Source organism: Phyllopteryx taeniolatus, chromosome 16 (assembly GCF_024500385.1).
Source record: "Phyllopteryx taeniolatus isolate TA_2022b chromosome 16, UOR_Ptae_1.2, whole genome shotgun sequence".
Lineage (NCBI taxonomy): Eukaryota > Metazoa > Chordata > Actinopteri > Syngnathiformes > Syngnathidae > Phyllopteryx > Phyllopteryx taeniolatus.
Window position 1 is genome coordinate 15,942,523 of NC_084517.1, and position 15,942 is coordinate 15,958,464.

The following is a 15,942-nucleotide window of genomic DNA, read 5'->3' on the forward strand; positions in this document are numbered from 1 at the left end:
TTTTTTTTGGGTCTGTGTGAATTATTGGGATTTTTATGTGAAACGGCACAATGTCATTCTCTGTGTAGAAAAGATATTTTGCCTTTGCGACGGTATGGTAATTTAACAAATATCAAAATTAATTATAAATGTTTAATCTTAAGCAGGAATGAAATGAGCTTTTATTATTCCTGTTTTGTAGAAGTTTCAGTTTTTAGAGCAGGAAAATAGTGACATTACAAGCTCACAAATGAACACTTAGCAATGGGAATCTCATAGTAATGTAATAAATGCCAATGTGCATAACATCTTTACGTACAGGTGCATCTTAACAATATATCTTAAAAAACAATTTTTTCAGTAGTTCAACTTAGAAACTGAAATCCCTAAATTTAAAGATTTAGTACATCCATCCATCCATTTTCTGAGCCGCTTCTCCTCACTAGGGTCGCGGGCGTGCTGGAGCCTATCCCATCTGTCAGCGGGCAGGAGGCGGGGTACACCCTGAACTGGTTGCCAGCCAATCGCAGGGCACGTACAAACAAACAACCATTCGCACTCAGTCATGCCTACGGGCAATTTAGAGTCTCCAATTAACGCATGTTTTTGGGATGTGGGAGGAAACCCACGCAGGCCCGGGGAGAACATGCAAACTCCACACAGGTGGGGCCGGGGGTTGAACCCTGGTCCTCAGAACTGTGAGGCTGACGCTCTAACCAGTCGTCCACCGTGCCGCCAGATTTAGTACATACTAACTAAAAAGATTTCATGATTTTGTATTGTGATTGTTATAGGGATTTTTTTTATTTATTTATTTTTTATTGAACAGGTCGGGCTTGGGTGTGGTCAGTGAATATCAACTCAGCTAAGATAATTGACGATTTAACAAGGGAGGCAGTTACTTTTCAACACAGCACCTTAATAAATCATTTATAAACGCCGTTTTGTGTTAACTTGTGTTACCTTTGACAAATATTTACATTTGTTTGATGATCTTAAAGTGGAGAAGTGATGCGAACAAATTTTGAGAATGGTGGCAAATATTTTTTTCACGGCAGTGTATAAATACATGTAAGATGTTTGATTCAAGTCAAAGCTCTGAAGCTGGTTCTCATTGAGTAAGTGTACCTAAAGTCTTGTCTGGTGGAAATTCTGCATGTCCGCACATTGTACAGCCGGGGGCGCTATTGGGTCTGTTTGTTAGCGCGGTTGCCGGGTTACCGAGCCACAGAAGTGCCTCTTCGGCTGCGTTTGTTTGTTTGTTTTTTTCTTTTTCTTTTTATGCTCTTATAGACTAAATTCCCAGTGGAAAATGTCCGAAACGGAGTCTGAGTGCAAAACTGTGAAGGCCAAGGGTGTTTTCTCCACTTCAATGGCAGAAGGCGACTGGTTGCTGCTCAGGGGCCAGTGTGAGAAGGCGGCGGAGAGTTATAGCACGGTGAGCGCTCACATGATCCACAACTTTCTCACACTCCAAAAGTTGGCATCAATAATTTTTTTTTTTTTTAATAAAACACTGCCTTTTCCCTAATCCCCAACCCTGTTCATAGTGAAAAAAAATATTTTCAATTTGGCTTGGAAATGCATTGTTTCTTTCTGTTTAGATTATTATTATTATCATAAAGTAACTGGAAAAATGTTTGTCTTGAAAGCTACGCAAATCTGAAAACACCCCATTTTATACCCATCATCTGACATGATAATGTCTCAATGGTGGGGGGTCAGTTTCACAGTTGTGAGGTCCTGGCTTCGAATCTCCTGTGAAGAGTTTGCATGTATGTTCTCCTCGTGCTTGTGTGAGTTTTCTCCAACATTCCAAGGTGTGAATGCTTCACCGTTTTAAATGTTTGACAATTTAGCATCGGTAAATTATCAAAAGTATTCCCTTTGGGAAGTTACACCACCTGTAAGTAATCCGGTAAAAAAAATGATAGCCTGTGAATGATGGGAATAAAGATCGGTGGAGTGCATAATGCATAGGTGCGTCAGCAGGTTACGGCAGCCACTCGGGGCACTAAGAGTGTTGGGGCACACAAAAAAACTAGAACTCATGAGTTTTTGTGCTCAGCTCAGCCATGTCTAATTTAAAAATATTGCTTTGGCGCTATCTGGTGGCATCTTGTTGCCTCATGCTATGTCGAACTGAGGAGAGGAGCTTCATTTAAGTCAGGTCACAACTTTGTCTAATAGGAAAGAATGGTCCATCTTGTGGCATCTGTGGGCAATTACAAATCTTTTTGTGCTGAGTTTCGCTATTTGCTGCAGGGCTCAGTCACTATCCCCCATGAATAGCAGGGATTCACACTGTATTAAGTATGTATAGTATTATATATCATATAACAGGCTCTGACACTAAAACCAAAGGACAAGTACTGCTTTGTGGGCCGCTCTAAGTGCTACCTAAGGATGGGTCAGTACGAAAAAGCCCTGAGGGACGCCGAAGCTTCACTTCAAGAAGACGAGTCCTTTTTTAAAGTATGTTTTTTTTTTCCAACAACATCACAGTATACCATTGCATGGAATAAATGATAAATATTATGTATTTTTTACGCAAGGGGTTGTACCAGAAGGCCGAGGCTTTGTATTGCATGGGGGAGTTTGAATTCGCGCTTGTGTTTTACCACCGGGGACTGAAGCTGCGTCCACAAGTTCAAGACTTCCAGCTGGGCATCCAGAAAGCGCAGGAGGCCATCGAGAACGTCATCACAGGTATGCTGCTTCCTCCAAAGATGGAAGCATACAATTTTCCAAAATGTCCTGCTAAGATCATCAATGAAGAACTACCATTGATGATCTTCGCAGGACCAACTACCAACAACTACCTAACAACCCCTGATTATGAGGACTGTCTCAATACTTTTGTCCATATGATCATCCATATGTGTTCCCACTCAGTCCCTGCTGCCGTCAGACAGAGGCATAAAGGAGACACTTTGCAAAAAGATGAGCAGGTAGTCACACATCAACATTTTACCGTAATTTCTCGTGTATAATGCGTACTTTTCCCCCAAAAACATTGTCAAAAGTCAATAGTGCGCATTATACATAGGTATAGGGTAAAATGAAAAAGCTTTCACATTTTATAAATGTATGCTGCCATCTAGAGGTTATGAAAAAGCTGAACACTTTCATTTCAATGTCACCGCCACCTAAAGGTTATGAGAGGTATACACTTTCATTCTAATATGCCGCCACCTAGAGGTTATGAAAAAGGTGTAGCCTACACTTTCATTCCAATATGGCAGGGGTACGTATGACTGCATAGACTGTATGTACAGTTGTGCTCATAAGTTTACATACCCTGGCAGAATTTGTGAAATATAGTTTTGTTTTTGTTTTTTTAATATGACTGAACAACGGCGGCACGGTGGACGACTGGTTAGAGCATCAGGCTCACAGTTCTGAGGACCCGGGTTCAATCCCCGGCCCCGCCTGTGTGGAGTTTGCATGTTCTCCCCGTGCCTGCGTGGATTTTCTCCGGGCACTCCAGTTTCCTCCACATCCCAAAAACATGCATTAATTGGAGACTCTAAATTGCCCGTTGGTGTGACTGTGAGTGCGGATGGTTGTTTGTTTGTATGTGCCCTGCGATTGGCTGGCAACCAGTTCAGGGTGTACCCCGCCTCCTGCCCGATGACAGCTGGGATAGGCTCCAGCACGCCCGCGACCTTAGTGAGGAGAAGCGGCTCGGAAAATGGATGGATGGGATGGATGACTGAACAACAACCATCATTCATTTGTTTATGGTTATGTTTTGTTTAATGATAATGCTTTTCTGAAATGCTTCACAGTTTAATTTGAATCCCATTAAAATAAAATTAAATGTGTTTCGCCTAGCCCTTCATGTTAAAGAATTGTACCCATCTTGCAAATTCTGCCTGGTTAATCAAACATATGAGCACAACTATATGTTTTCTCATTTACTAAATAAAAGTAAGGCTGTGAATTTAAAAATAAGAGCAAGTAAATAAAAAAGTATTACATGTTCAAATAAAGTGCTTAACTTCAGAATAATTCTTTGAAAAAAGACTTAGTTTTGATCATGTGGGTAGAAGTAAAATCATGCATTGTAAATTCATTATACATGGGTAGCAGAGTTTTCCAGAATTTTTAGGTCAATTTTGGGGGTGCGCACTATACACGACAAATTACGGTATCTTTACGTATTGCTATGATTAACACAAACAGTTTCACCCAGCAGATGACAACATACAAGAAGCCTCAAGCCTCCGAGACAGAGAAGAAGTCCAAGAAATTTCTGGGGGAGTTTTACGAGGATAGGAAATATCTAGAGAACCTTTTGAAGGATGAAGGTATGTTTGTTTCTCGTCATTGTTTTCACCATTTTTTTGTATGTATTAAAAGCACAGCGCAACATATTTTGTTGTTTTTCAGATTTAAAAAAAACTATTACGGTAATATCTCTGTCATCATCTAATCATGTTCGGATTCATGCTGATCTACAGCCTTGGTGAAAAGCAGGACGAGAAACGGTGAGCAACTGCAGGACCTCATCCAGGGCTGCCTTACGTACTTGGACTACTGCGCTGACTTCTGGAACCAGCAGAAGCCCCCGCGTCCTCCACCCAAAGACCCTCGACGGCAGCGAAGCAAGCGGGGCAAGGCGCCCGCCCGTGCCCCCTCGGAACCTGCACACTTTTTACTAAAGAGCCTGGAGGACATTGACGCAGGTCAGTCAAGAGGACATTTTAAAGCATTACATTTCTCTTAAAGACCCTTTTATACAGCCTGTTGAAGCCGGGATTTACCGTATCCGCCTTATTCTCTGAAGGGGGTACTACGGTAACTCAATTTTCAACCCTTCGGCAGGGGTATCAGAAGTCCCTTTCAAACAGAGATCCCGCAGAACAAACAAATTGATTCCAAATTATTATTATTGAATGGTAGAAAAACCAAAGCAATGACATTCGCTCCATCTAGGTCAACTGCCTCTTTCACCTCTAATCCCACCCTTGATTGTACTCATATTGAGTTTATTGAGACAGACAAATACCTCAGCATCTGGTTGGACAAAAATCTAGATTTTTTTAGAAATGTCAAATCTAGCACCTGGGTGTGTTTTCAAGTGCTATCCTTGCAAACTGAGGCCAGTAAGAGAAGCGTGCAGTATTTTACCTTGGCCCTTGGTCCTGGAATGACCTTCAGAGTCAACTTAAACTGACCTCATTAGTATCTTTTTATAGTTTTAATCTAAAAGTTGCAGAATTTCTTGATACCACTGGGTCCCGCTCTGACGTGTAACCCTTTTCTGTGCGCATTAACTTTGTAAATCTTCCTCATGGTGTTGTGATATGCTAGACTGCTGTTGTTTTGTTGTGCTTGCATTATACACATTTGTTCATTTGTTCAGTAAAGAGACCTCGGTCTCTGTGGGTTTTATTTTCTGATAAAATAAAGGTTTTGATTGATTGACTTTACGACTGCACAATGACGATTATAGCTTGAAGTCGATTAACTGTTTTAACTGTGGGGAGTGGTGGTAGATTTGGCGTCAGGAAAGAGCAACAGCAGTTCGAAGAAGGCTCAGGGGGTTCTGCAAATGGTGCAGGGATGGTCGGAGAAGGACGTGCCGGATGAGAAGCACGATTTGGGAAGCACGCACAGCTTCACTGGGAACGCTTTGGTGGACCTCGGGGAGATGGACAAAGCGAGGGAGTACCACCTCAAGGACTTGGACTTGGCTGAAAAATGGTGAGAAGATGTAAGATATGATATTATAGTTAAGGTTTCAACATGTTAAAGTCTTCCTCAAGTTGCAGTCACCTCACTTCTCAAAAAGTGCGAAGGTTTCTGACTGAAAGTGGACGTATGCGCAAAAGATGAAAATGCCGTACAATAAAAAAAAAAAAAAAAAAGAAATCAAACTGTGCGTACAAACACCTGTAGGAAATGTTCCCTTGATAAGTCACAGCCTCTTCGAAAAGTGTGCTGGCATAATGTCGCTGATGGAGGGAGACATAAACGTGGCTGACAAACCCGGAAAAGCAGTGGTCAATCTTTTATTTTAACAAAGCACCACTTGTGAAAAAGCAATAATAAAATAAAACAAGTGTTCTAATGAGTCCTTTGTTTTTTTCCCTCTAGAGTTGGGAGCAGTAGGTGGCGAGAAGATATCCAGTGATGCGCCCCCCCACACCCCACATCAGTCTGTCGCTGACCGCCGGGTTCCTGCGGTCACAAAGGGACACAAAGGGACGCCATCGTTGCAATCGCTGCAATATCCGAGCAACGCTGAATAATGACCGCAGTGATGCGCAATGTATAGTAAATGTACAGCGGCCGAGACCGATCACAATGGAAATGCAAACGCCACAACACATTAAAACTGGCCGGATCTGGTTGCACTGGTTTGCACAATCTCTCGAGTTTTATTTGAAGAGTCTAGACGTGCAAAGTCCCTAAACTTACTCTAGATGAGTATGTGAATCTCTTCTCTATCTTGTGAATGTTTTTCTTACTCGCCACAATAATTTCAGAATACAGCTGTTAAGATACTGTCATGTGCAATGTAACTGCCAAGGGTTCAATACACACTGTGTTGTAATTTCAAAGTGTGTAATTTCTTTGTTAATGAGCCATTACTGATTAAAGGCTGTTTTGCAGTTTGTCTGTGTCCCTGATATTTCATTGTTGCTGAACTAAACTTGTGCTGTCAGATTAGTAGTAACACAGAAGGTTGACAATCTTGCACTTAATGAGCTTGTTACCTTAGGTGCAAGAAACTGATTTTGACATTGAAAGTGTTTTTGATATTTCCAATGCTGTCTGATTTTTAAACAATGTAGATCTTATTTTATAGATGCCTATTATACAGTCCTGCATTTTATAGATGCATATTATACAGTCCTGCTCACCATTATTGGCACCCATGAAGTTCAAGTACTAAATGTGGAATATCTCCTGAATATATAATATTTTTCTATAGCGAAATTGTGTTTGATGCAAAAGAGCAAATGATAATCAACATTTTATGGACAGGTGCAACAAAAATCGAGCTTTTTGGCAATGCAAACAAACAGTATGTTTACAGACTGCGACATGAAGTCTTTAAGGAAAAGAAAACCCTGCCAACAGTCAAGGAGGATCCCTAATATTGTGGGGCTGCTTTACTCAATGTGGTATACTGGAGGCCTTGACTATATCACAGGTATCATGAAATCAGAAAATTATTAAAATTTCAGAGCAAAATCTCTTCCCCGGTGTAAGAAAACTTGGTTTGAGGTGAAGATCATGGCCAAAGCACACATCCAAAAGCACCCAGGAATGGTTCAAAAGGGAAAAAAACGGACTGTTTTAACACGGCCAGCAATGAGTCCTCGTCAGTTTTTTTTCTTCTTCTTCTTCTTTGAAATGACAATATCTAAGTTGAAAAAAACCCCAACAACAACAATGTCCTTTGTTAAACTACTTTGGACCTCCAAATAAAAGACCCTGATGATATGTTTGGTACATTTCCATCTATTTCTGAAGATATTATACAGGTTATGCAAACAGATGAAGGCGTGCCAATAATGGTGAGCAGGACTGTATACACATTAAGATACACATTCTCCTCACTAGGGTCACGGCCGTGCTGGAGCCTATCCCAGCTGTCATCGGGCAGGAGGGGGGGTACACCCTGAACTGGTTGCCAGCCAATCGCAGGGCACATAGAAACAAACAACCATTCGCACTCACAGTCATGCCGACGGGTAATTTAGAGTCTCCAATTAATGCATGTTTTTGGGATGTGGGAAGAAAACCGGAGTGCCCGGAGAAAACCCACGCAGGCACGGGGAGAACATGCAAACTCCACACAGGCAGGGCCGGGGATTGAACCCCGCTCCTCATAACTGTGAGGCTGACGCTCTAACCAATCGTCCACCGTGCCGCCTGGCTTCATCTCACCAACACTAATATCTTGTGTTCTGTGGCCCATTTGAAATTAACGTAGAAAATGCTCAATAGCTTAACATATTAACATCGTCGTTATTATTATTATTATTAGTAGTAGTAGTAGTAGTAGTAGTATTGTATTGCGTCAGTAAAACAAATATAACTAGAAGGTGCAATTCCTGGTGAAATTGCGTGTGATTGAAATCATGCGCTTGAATGAGCTGAACGCGTAGAAGTTGGATCGGTGGGAATCGGTTGAGAAATAAGGAAACTGTAGCTAAAAATGTAGAATTTGTTATTGTGGCTAAAATGCGGGTATTTTAGTGTTGCGCAGTGCAGAATGTGGAAAACGTGTAGTACGTGGAATGGTTTGAATTATTGAAGAAATGTGGAAGCAGGGGCGAACAAGGCAGAATAGAGTGGAATGGGGGAGAATGTGGGTGTTTTAACATAATAAAATGTGAAATGTGGGTGTAAAATGTGGAATGTGGGGAATACAGGAATGTGTTTTGAAGAAGTTCTGAATGAGCTGAATGTTTTAAAAGTGAAAGAGAATAATGTGAAAATATTTTGTTGAAAGTGTCATTGGGAATGAATGGGAATTATTTAGGTGTAAAATGTGGAATTGTGGGTAATGTGAAAATGTTGCGGCTTAGATGAGTAATAGCACGCGTCGCGTGAATTTTTTGAGAATGTCGAAGTTGGAACGGAGTGAATCGGATGTAAAATGGCGAAGGAGAAGCCCGTCAAAAAACGCGGCGCAATAATAAAAATAAAGTTAGAATAACATGTGTTGCCCAATAAAGAATAATAAATATCAGTTTATCAGTCGTCAGTTTTCATTTCCTCGCAGTTTCATTTTACCCACACTTCCGGTTTCTGAAGGGCGTGTCCGTGGTCCCGGTTCAACGTGCGCGTCCCCGCCGCTGTGCGTGCGTGCACTTGTGCCTTGAAGAAGGGTGTCGCGCGGGCGTGGGTGTGCCTGGCTAGCTTGTCATTGTACACCGACGAGCGCGTGGTGGTAAGTTGGCACACCGAACAAAAAAAAAATAATAATAATAAAATTAAAAAAAACGAAACATATTTACCACGGTTTTTCTTGGCATGTTTTGACAGTGTGGCGTAAACTGAACTATTGAATTAGCGACGTCGACTTTGTACTCCGCACAAAGACGAGAATGATAGCCAGTTGTACTCCGTTTGACTTGCATGCTAATAGTTTGTGCGTTTGTGTTGTGTTAAATTCCAGCGTCGCTCTCGCTTTGTTTTTTTTTTAAATAAATAAACTACGCACACTTTAAACGAGTTGGCTTACTGTAACGGCACATTAGTTTTCAACCGTATGTGCCGCCCCCCCAGTTTAAGCACAACGCGTGTTCAGTTTATCCATTGCATCACCCACACAACAGCTGTTGGTATCGATGTGTTAACTTAAAAAGGAAAATATTTGGTTTCTTTTCGCCTTTGGTAAACTACCTGCGTAGTTATCAACGTGACCTAACAATTTGTCATGTTTTTGTTGTTTGTTTTTTTACTGTTTGGGGAAGCATCCCGGTTCCCGTCTCATGACACGTTAGCACATCTGGTAAAGGAAACACAGATATGGGTATAAAATCGAAATGGTTGCCTCTCGTTCGATAGATGGCGCTTTTCAGGCTGACTCCAGAGGCTCAAATGATCTTTTTCTTGTATGTGCTTTTTTTTTTTGTTTGTTTGTTTTTTTGTTGTAAACTTCTGTTTGCTCGGTCTTTGTTTCCACTTGTTTCTAGTTTGTGTAGTAACACTTGGTATTATTACAGGACAGGGTGTGTATTTGGGAGCCATTTTATGTTGACCCCCTTCTTAATTTAAAATGTACTGCAACCGTTCGGTACAGTTGCCCAATCCTTAAATTAAAATAAGAGGAACAAATCAATTTGCTTAAGTCTTCAGTATCATTGCCAGAGTCGTTAGTCATGCGTTCAGGGCATTCAAGTTACTTTATTGTACTTCGAGGTAAATGAGTGGTGTAAAGTATTTAATTTGTGTAACATACTGGTATTTATTGGGCTTTTTTATCCAGTCTTAATCTAAAAAATACCAATACATACCAGTAAGAATCCCTCAAAGTAGCACAGGATTAATAATTTCTAAAATGCCATATTTTTAAAATTACTATTGCTACATATTTTTGTTTCCACTATTTTTATTTGTTTACTAGTTTATCTACCTTTTTTATTTGAGTTTTGTTTCTGCAAATTTTGGTTCATTTTTCTATTTAATTATTTTTATTTCCAATTTGCAATAGTTTAATTGTTTTGTTTCAAGTTTTTCTTTTATGTTGAAATTTGTTAATTAGTATTTTTAAGTATTTTGTTTAATCTTTAAAATGTAAGTTTTGACTTTTCATATTTGCTGTTATAAGAGTTTTAGGTACATGAAAGCTTCAAAATATCAAACGGGGGTCTAGTTATCTCTATTGTCAATCAAGTGATTTAAAAATGTTTTATTGTATTGTATCATCGACTTAACGACATATTTTTAGATGTACTGGATCTCGTTAGATGGTGCAGATGTACCTAATGTTGTAACTGGTGAGTGTCAGGTCGCTCAGACTGCCTGTATAAAGGATGCAACTACAAAAAGGGCTGGTGATTTAATCTGGCTGACATGTTTTCTTCTGTGTTGCATATTAAGGTATTTGTTAACTTGAAGTGGTGAACCTCTCAAGCCAAAAATGGACCCTGAAAACAACGGTGAGGTTTCCGAGATGTTGGAGAGTCCACAACAGGAGGTAGAGGTGGCAGTGGCGACGCAGCTGGAGGAGTCCGCAGAGCCTGAGAAGCCAGCAGCTGCCGAGAAGCTCCTTCTGGCAGTGAATGGCAGCGGCACTGCGGCCACAAATGACACCGTGCCCGTCGAAGATGACTCACCTCGTGAAACTCCTGAAGCTGAGCCACTGGTGTCTGTTGCTGCACCAGAAGAACCAGATAAAGCGCCAGAGCCTGAGAAGGAAGAGCTGGAGCCCGAAAAAGAAAATGAGCCAGTGTCTGAGCCGGTCCCAGAAGCCGAGCCAGAGCCAGTGTCTGAGCCGGTCCCAGAAGCCGAGCCAGTGCCGCAGACAACCCAGGAAGAGGGTGTGCCCCAGCAGCCAGGAGAACCACAGCCTCCCACCCCGGAGAAAGTAGAGGCTATAGTTGAAGCACAAGAAGTTGTCAAAAAGGCTCTGACACAAAATGATGGCAAGAAAACTGAAGTGTCTGAGGAGAAGCCAGGTGAAGCCACCGTGCAGGGGGAGGAGGTGAAACAGGCTGAAGTGGTGCCCCCTGTAGTGCCCAAGAAGGAAGGCACGCTGGAAAAAAGTGCCAAGTCAGCAGATCCAACAGGCGCCGAGGCGAGTGACGCTGCAACTGTTCCCTCTGCCGACTCCCTGTCGTTCCCTCTGCTTAAACACGAGAAGACCAAAGACGCTCTGCGCAGCTCTCGCACCCTGGTCGTCATCAGGGGCCTCCCGGGAAGCGGGAAGACCTTCTTGTCCCGCGCCCTGGCCGATGCCTACAAGGAAAATTGCTCCGTCTTCTGCGCCGATGACTATGCAGAGAGTGCTGACTCCGGCGCGGACACTCACAAGGCCCTTGATGAGGCGGTGGTGGCCTGCTGCACCGACACCCCTTCGGTGCTAGTGGTGGTGGACGACACCAACCACACCCAGGAGCGGCTGGCCCACCTGGGCGAGTTGGCCCGGGAGCAGCGGATGGTCGTGGTCTTCCTGGAGCCGCGCACTGAATGGAGCACGGACGCGGTGCAGCTCACCAAGCTGACCGGACGCAAACCGGCCACCATCACCGCTATGAAACGCCAACTGGAGGAGGTGCGCCTGCCGCTCTTCTTTGGCTGGTTCCTGCTGCCCCTCGTGCAGGATCAGCTCAGGTCCACAAGCAGCGACTTCCTGACCGCACTGGATGACTTCAAGAAGAACGCGGTTGGCTGTGAGTGAACCGGCTTGTGCCCTCTTGAATTTTTGCCGCCACTGACCAGCGGTGGCAAAAGTGCTCACCTACTGTAAGAGAAGTTTGCATTAAAAAAAAATTTACTTTTTGTCATATTTGTTCAGTCATTATGACTTGACAGTAGTACATGATAAATAGGATCTGCGGATAAAAATCTGCAGTCTCTGGCCGCCTTCTAATTTCATAAAAGAAAGCGCCTAGAGGAAAACAACCAATCTGAGATACAACATCTGCCTTAACAGTGTGTCAATCGTTTGTTGCGCACCAACTTGTTTCCCCAGAAAAGCATTTTATTTGTAATTGAGTGTTACTATAACAGTAAATATCGGTTTTATTTTTTATTTTTTGTGAGCTGCAGGGGTGCGCCTGCTATAAGTATGCCTGCTAATGCACAACAAATGATTGACGCCTCGTAAGTCACAACTTCTGTCTCTGATTGGTTGTTTTCCTCTCAGCAGCTAGTAGTTGCAAACCAAATTAGAGGCACAAGATGGTGAGTTTATTTATTCCACAGATCAAATTTCTTTTGTCATCATATTGACAGTTTTAAGAAATATGACAAGTATTTTTTTGGGAGGGGATTATAAACTCCCTTTAAGTGGAGTACAGTTAAAACAGACTGGTATAAGTACTGATTCAACACCTTTAAGTCAAAAATTAGTTTATATCGTGATGGTATGTATCCTTAAAATTATAAAATGGTAACTTTTTCATCTTTTCATTTATTTACAAAACTGATTTTATATAGTAAATGCAAAATTAAAATATAATCGAATGAAACTCGTTCAGTGGACAAATGCCAAAATATCTAGTAGTGCAATCGATTGTCAAGGAATGCAATAAAGTGAATAATTAAACTACATGTAGCGTTCAAGTACAATTGTTTTTAGTTGGAAAATTTGCCACAATTCATTCGTGTAGCCGTTTGCATCTTTTTTCTAACATTGTGATGCTATCATTTGGGAAGGGTGAAAACTTAAGTCTGTTTTGACGAAGTATTTGAAAGTACAGGTCTGTAAAAGTGGTAAAGATTCCTCAGTTCGATACACAAGTAAAGGACAAATATGGGGGGGGAAAGTGCAGTAATTTCCTTCCCTCCCACAACTGCTTTTGACTCATCTCTCCTCGTCTTTGCAGCGTCCGTGAAAGAAGGCCAGGAGGTGCCTCTGGAGCAGTACTACAAAGCCAAAGGAAGCCTCCACTGTACCACCAAATTCAGTGACTACGGGAAGGCAGAGGGAGCCAAAGAATATGCAGAGAAACCAGTAAGGCACCATTGTTGGCTTAGTTTTACACACAAAATTATCGGCACACGTGTCCCTCAGTTATGACTGTCCCAACATGATGAGAAGGCACCCAAAGTTCCCACCCTACATTTTGCTTTATGGTTTTGGCTTAATTCTTTTTCATAGAAATATTTACTGTAATTATGATTTTGCTATTGCGGTAGTGTAGTTAAGTGACAGACTGCGGCACATTCTGACTTGTGTACTGTGTGACTGGAACCCATTCGTAAATGGAAGACCTGCTCCCTTGAACGGAGCACAGTGTTGTGAAACGTACGAGGCTCTTTTAAGCTTTGAGTTCTTATGCTGCATCTGGCACAGGTTGTTTTGAAATCTGTGCCAGGGTACAATGAGCAGAAATTGATTGCCTGAGTTTTCAGTAATGCACAATCAGTTTCAATGTTAGAATGTTACCTCCTCCCATTTATTTTTGATGGCCAAAAATGTCAGCAAAAGACCCAGATCCAGCGTTTTCCTGCATTTACTATCGACAATGAATTCGGCTCGAGAGCCACTGCTGCTTGCCACTCATTTAGGCAACCATTTTGATTTAGAAATTTCTCTTTTGAGTCTAAACAAATGGTCCGTGAAAGAAACAAAGGCAGTCAGTCCTGAGCCAGTTGGTGGTGGTGGCTATTGGAGTTACGGTATGCCAAAAAAGTCAGTTTGGCATGTACCTTAGTTTTAGCGTCACTGTTAGGTTTACATTGGTACAGTAAGGGAACACAATGCTCGGTGTTGTTGTTTGTAACAACAGTAACAGTCTGAATTATGCTAGAAAAACAACAATGGCATTTAGTGCTTTGCCATGATGTCCGCTAACCAGAGGCTGAGCTGCACTGTTTGAAGAAGATGGACTTACACTTCTATCCCATACCTAATGGTCCATGTGGGAACCCAGTACCGTATAAAGAAAAAGGACTGCTGTGGCGCTTTGAGATAAGAGTTCAATTGGTTCTGTGGTCACTCGTAGCTCAAAACACACGTATGTCAAATTAGCCGTCTAATTGAAATGAATTTATGAAAACCTATAATAAAATCATTCAGTAGACTCAAAAAGACAACAGTTTGTCGCTTTACCTATCAATGCACATTGTGGTGCTCATTCTGCTGTGTGCGCCTTCGCCACCTGGAAGACAGTAGAACACCGACATGAATATATTCACGACTTGACGCCTTTCTGCTTCTTGGCATAGCAATATTAGTTATTTGCAGAGTATATATAATATATGGCTGTGAGTATTGTAAATTATCTATCGAGATGTCTTGCCTACACTGTTTGTGTTCATATTTGTTGGTTAATGTGTAATACATTTTTAGCCTATGTGCCTAATGGTGTTTCCCATTGTATGTTAGCCTTAAGCTAGCAGGTGCTATGTAATTTGTATGTGGGGCACACTTACACTTAAACCTCTTTAATATGAAAGATCTTGACACTGATGGGTTTTATTTCCTTTTCAGGCGGTCTCAGAATTATACGGCTCCGTGTTCGATCTAACTGTGAGCGCTCTTTTCGTCACACCTCGTACCTTCGGCGCCCGCGTCAGCCTCACCGAGGAGCAGCTCGTGCTGTGGCCGGCTGATGCCGAAAAGGAGGCGGAGTCCTCCGTCCCCGGCGCCGCCTCCTTGCCGATGGGGAGCCGCGCCCACATCACCCTGGGCTGCGTGGAGGGCGTGGATCCGGTTCAAACGGGTCTGGACCTGCTGGAGATCCTGGTTTTACAGCAGGTGGAACCAGTCACCGACTTGGAGCTCGGCTCGCTGCGCTTTTATGGTGAAGGCAGGTGGATGCTGGAGCTCAAGGAGCCCGTGTGCGCGGCGGCGTGTTTCTCCAGCTTCTACAAGCGCAGGGGGCCATCCCACGACCAGGGCAAAAAGGAACCCAAGAAGAAGAAGAACTGCGCCATCTTGTGAAGACATGAGGCGGAGGCTTGGCATGGGTTGGCTGGTTGATTCCAATGTAGTAGAGTGTGTTTTGTGCAGTGTTAAGGGCTTCAAATGTAGCTAGCTGGAATCTTGAAGCCGTGTGCCTCCCGCCCTTTTGCACTACTTAAAATGCCTTCAGTCTAGTTCATATAGCTCCCTATGCCTTCAGCGTAGTTCACTACGCTTTCAGTCTAGTTCATATAGTTCACTTAAGCTGCTCACACATATCAGTAGCAGACTTTCAGGACCTTTTTAGGCTAGCATCCTAGCTGCCCTGTGCACAAGTAGAAATCATGTTACTTCCTTTGCACGCATCCCAATACCAGACTTGCATCGTAGTCAACATTCCAAACTGCTTTAAAGCTACCTTGTTGTGTCTTACTCAAACAGACTAACTAGTCATTGAGAGTGATTGTTACACTAGCAAATAGGCCAAAGCTGTGCGTCTTGTCTTCGTGACTTATGCGTTAGAGATGCCTCCTTACGCGTTTGCACTGTTGTTTTGAAAGGGAGATGGATGAATTTGGCATTACCCCCTCAGCTGCTTGCACCTAAAATGAATGCTTGTAAATCCAAATCTTGTCGCACTTTTTTTTCTTAAAGCCACTTTGAGCAATTAATTTACATTTCAATGTGTAACTTTTTTTTTTGTTTGTTTGTTTGGAAGGCCAACTTTGTGTAGCTCTTATGAATGACTATTTTTGCACTTGTTTTGTACACTTAATAATAAAAACCAAGATCATGTGTTGCTACAGCAATGTTGCGACCCGTCTGTTTATTAATGACAGCACAAAAGTGTTCTAAGTGCGATAGTTTTGTGTGATGCGTTCATGACCAGCAGATGTCAGTCACCACTTGAGTGCTGT

The 15,942-nt window shown here is 42.4% G+C and overlaps 2 protein-coding genes across 7 annotated transcripts; both read left to right on the forward strand.

The window, feature by feature from the left end:
* Positions 1-81: 81 nt before the first annotated feature.
* On the forward strand, positions 82-6,605 carry odad4 (outer dynein arm docking complex subunit 4). 6 transcript variants are annotated; one of them, XM_061748854.1, is made up of 8 exons: positions 82-1,417; positions 2,323-2,454; positions 2,535-2,688; positions 2,782-2,930; positions 4,178-4,292; positions 4,446-4,670; positions 5,484-5,691; positions 6,085-6,605. In XM_061748854.1, coding segments are annotated over exons 1-8 (1,110 nt in total). In that variant the 5' UTR covers positions 82-1,291; the 3' UTR covers positions 6,086-6,605. The 6 variants fall into 6 exon arrangements, with proteins under 6 accessions (XP_061604838.1, XP_061604837.1, XP_061604839.1 ...); XM_061748853.1 differs by lacking the exon at positions 6,085-6,605 and having other exon boundaries at positions 5,484-5,695; XM_061748855.1 differs by lacking the exon at positions 6,085-6,605 and having other exon boundaries at positions 4,181-4,292; positions 5,484-5,695.
* A 2,160-nt stretch (positions 6,606-8,765) lies between these two features.
* cnp (2',3'-cyclic nucleotide 3' phosphodiesterase) lies at positions 8,766-15,830 on the forward strand. The gene is made up of 4 exons (XM_061749963.1): positions 8,766-8,896; positions 10,552-11,843; positions 13,002-13,129; positions 14,612-15,830. The coding sequence occupies exons 2-4, from the start codon at positions 10,592-10,594 to the stop codon at positions 15,062-15,064; spliced, it is 1,833 nt and encodes a 610-aa protein (XP_061605947.1). The 5' UTR covers positions 8,766-8,896; positions 10,552-10,591; the 3' UTR covers positions 15,065-15,830.
* The last annotated feature ends 112 nt before the right edge of the window (positions 15,831-15,942 follow it).

Coding starts and splice junctions, on each gene's coding strand:
- odad4 (XM_061748853.1), top strand. CDS start 1,292: ATGTCCGAAACGGAGTCTGAGTGCAAAACTGTGAAGGCCAAGGGTGTT. Junction 2,931..4,177: donor CTTTGCAAAAAGATGAGCAG/GTAGTCACACAT, acceptor AGTTTCACCCAG/CAGATGACAACATACAAGAA. Junction 4,293..4,445: donor GAACCTTTTGAAGGATGAAG/GTATGTTTGTTT, acceptor GCTGATCTACAG/CCTTGGTGAAAAGCAGGACG.
- cnp (XM_061749963.1), top strand. CDS start 10,592: ATGGACCCTGAAAACAACGGTGAGGTTTCCGAGATGTTGGAGAGTCCA. Junction 11,844..13,001: donor CAAGAAGAACGCGGTTGGCT/GTGAGTGAACCG, acceptor TCGTCTTTGCAG/CGTCCGTGAAAGAAGGCCAG. Junction 13,130..14,611: donor AAGAATATGCAGAGAAACCA/GTAAGGCACCAT, acceptor TTTCCTTTTCAG/GCGGTCTCAGAATTATACGG.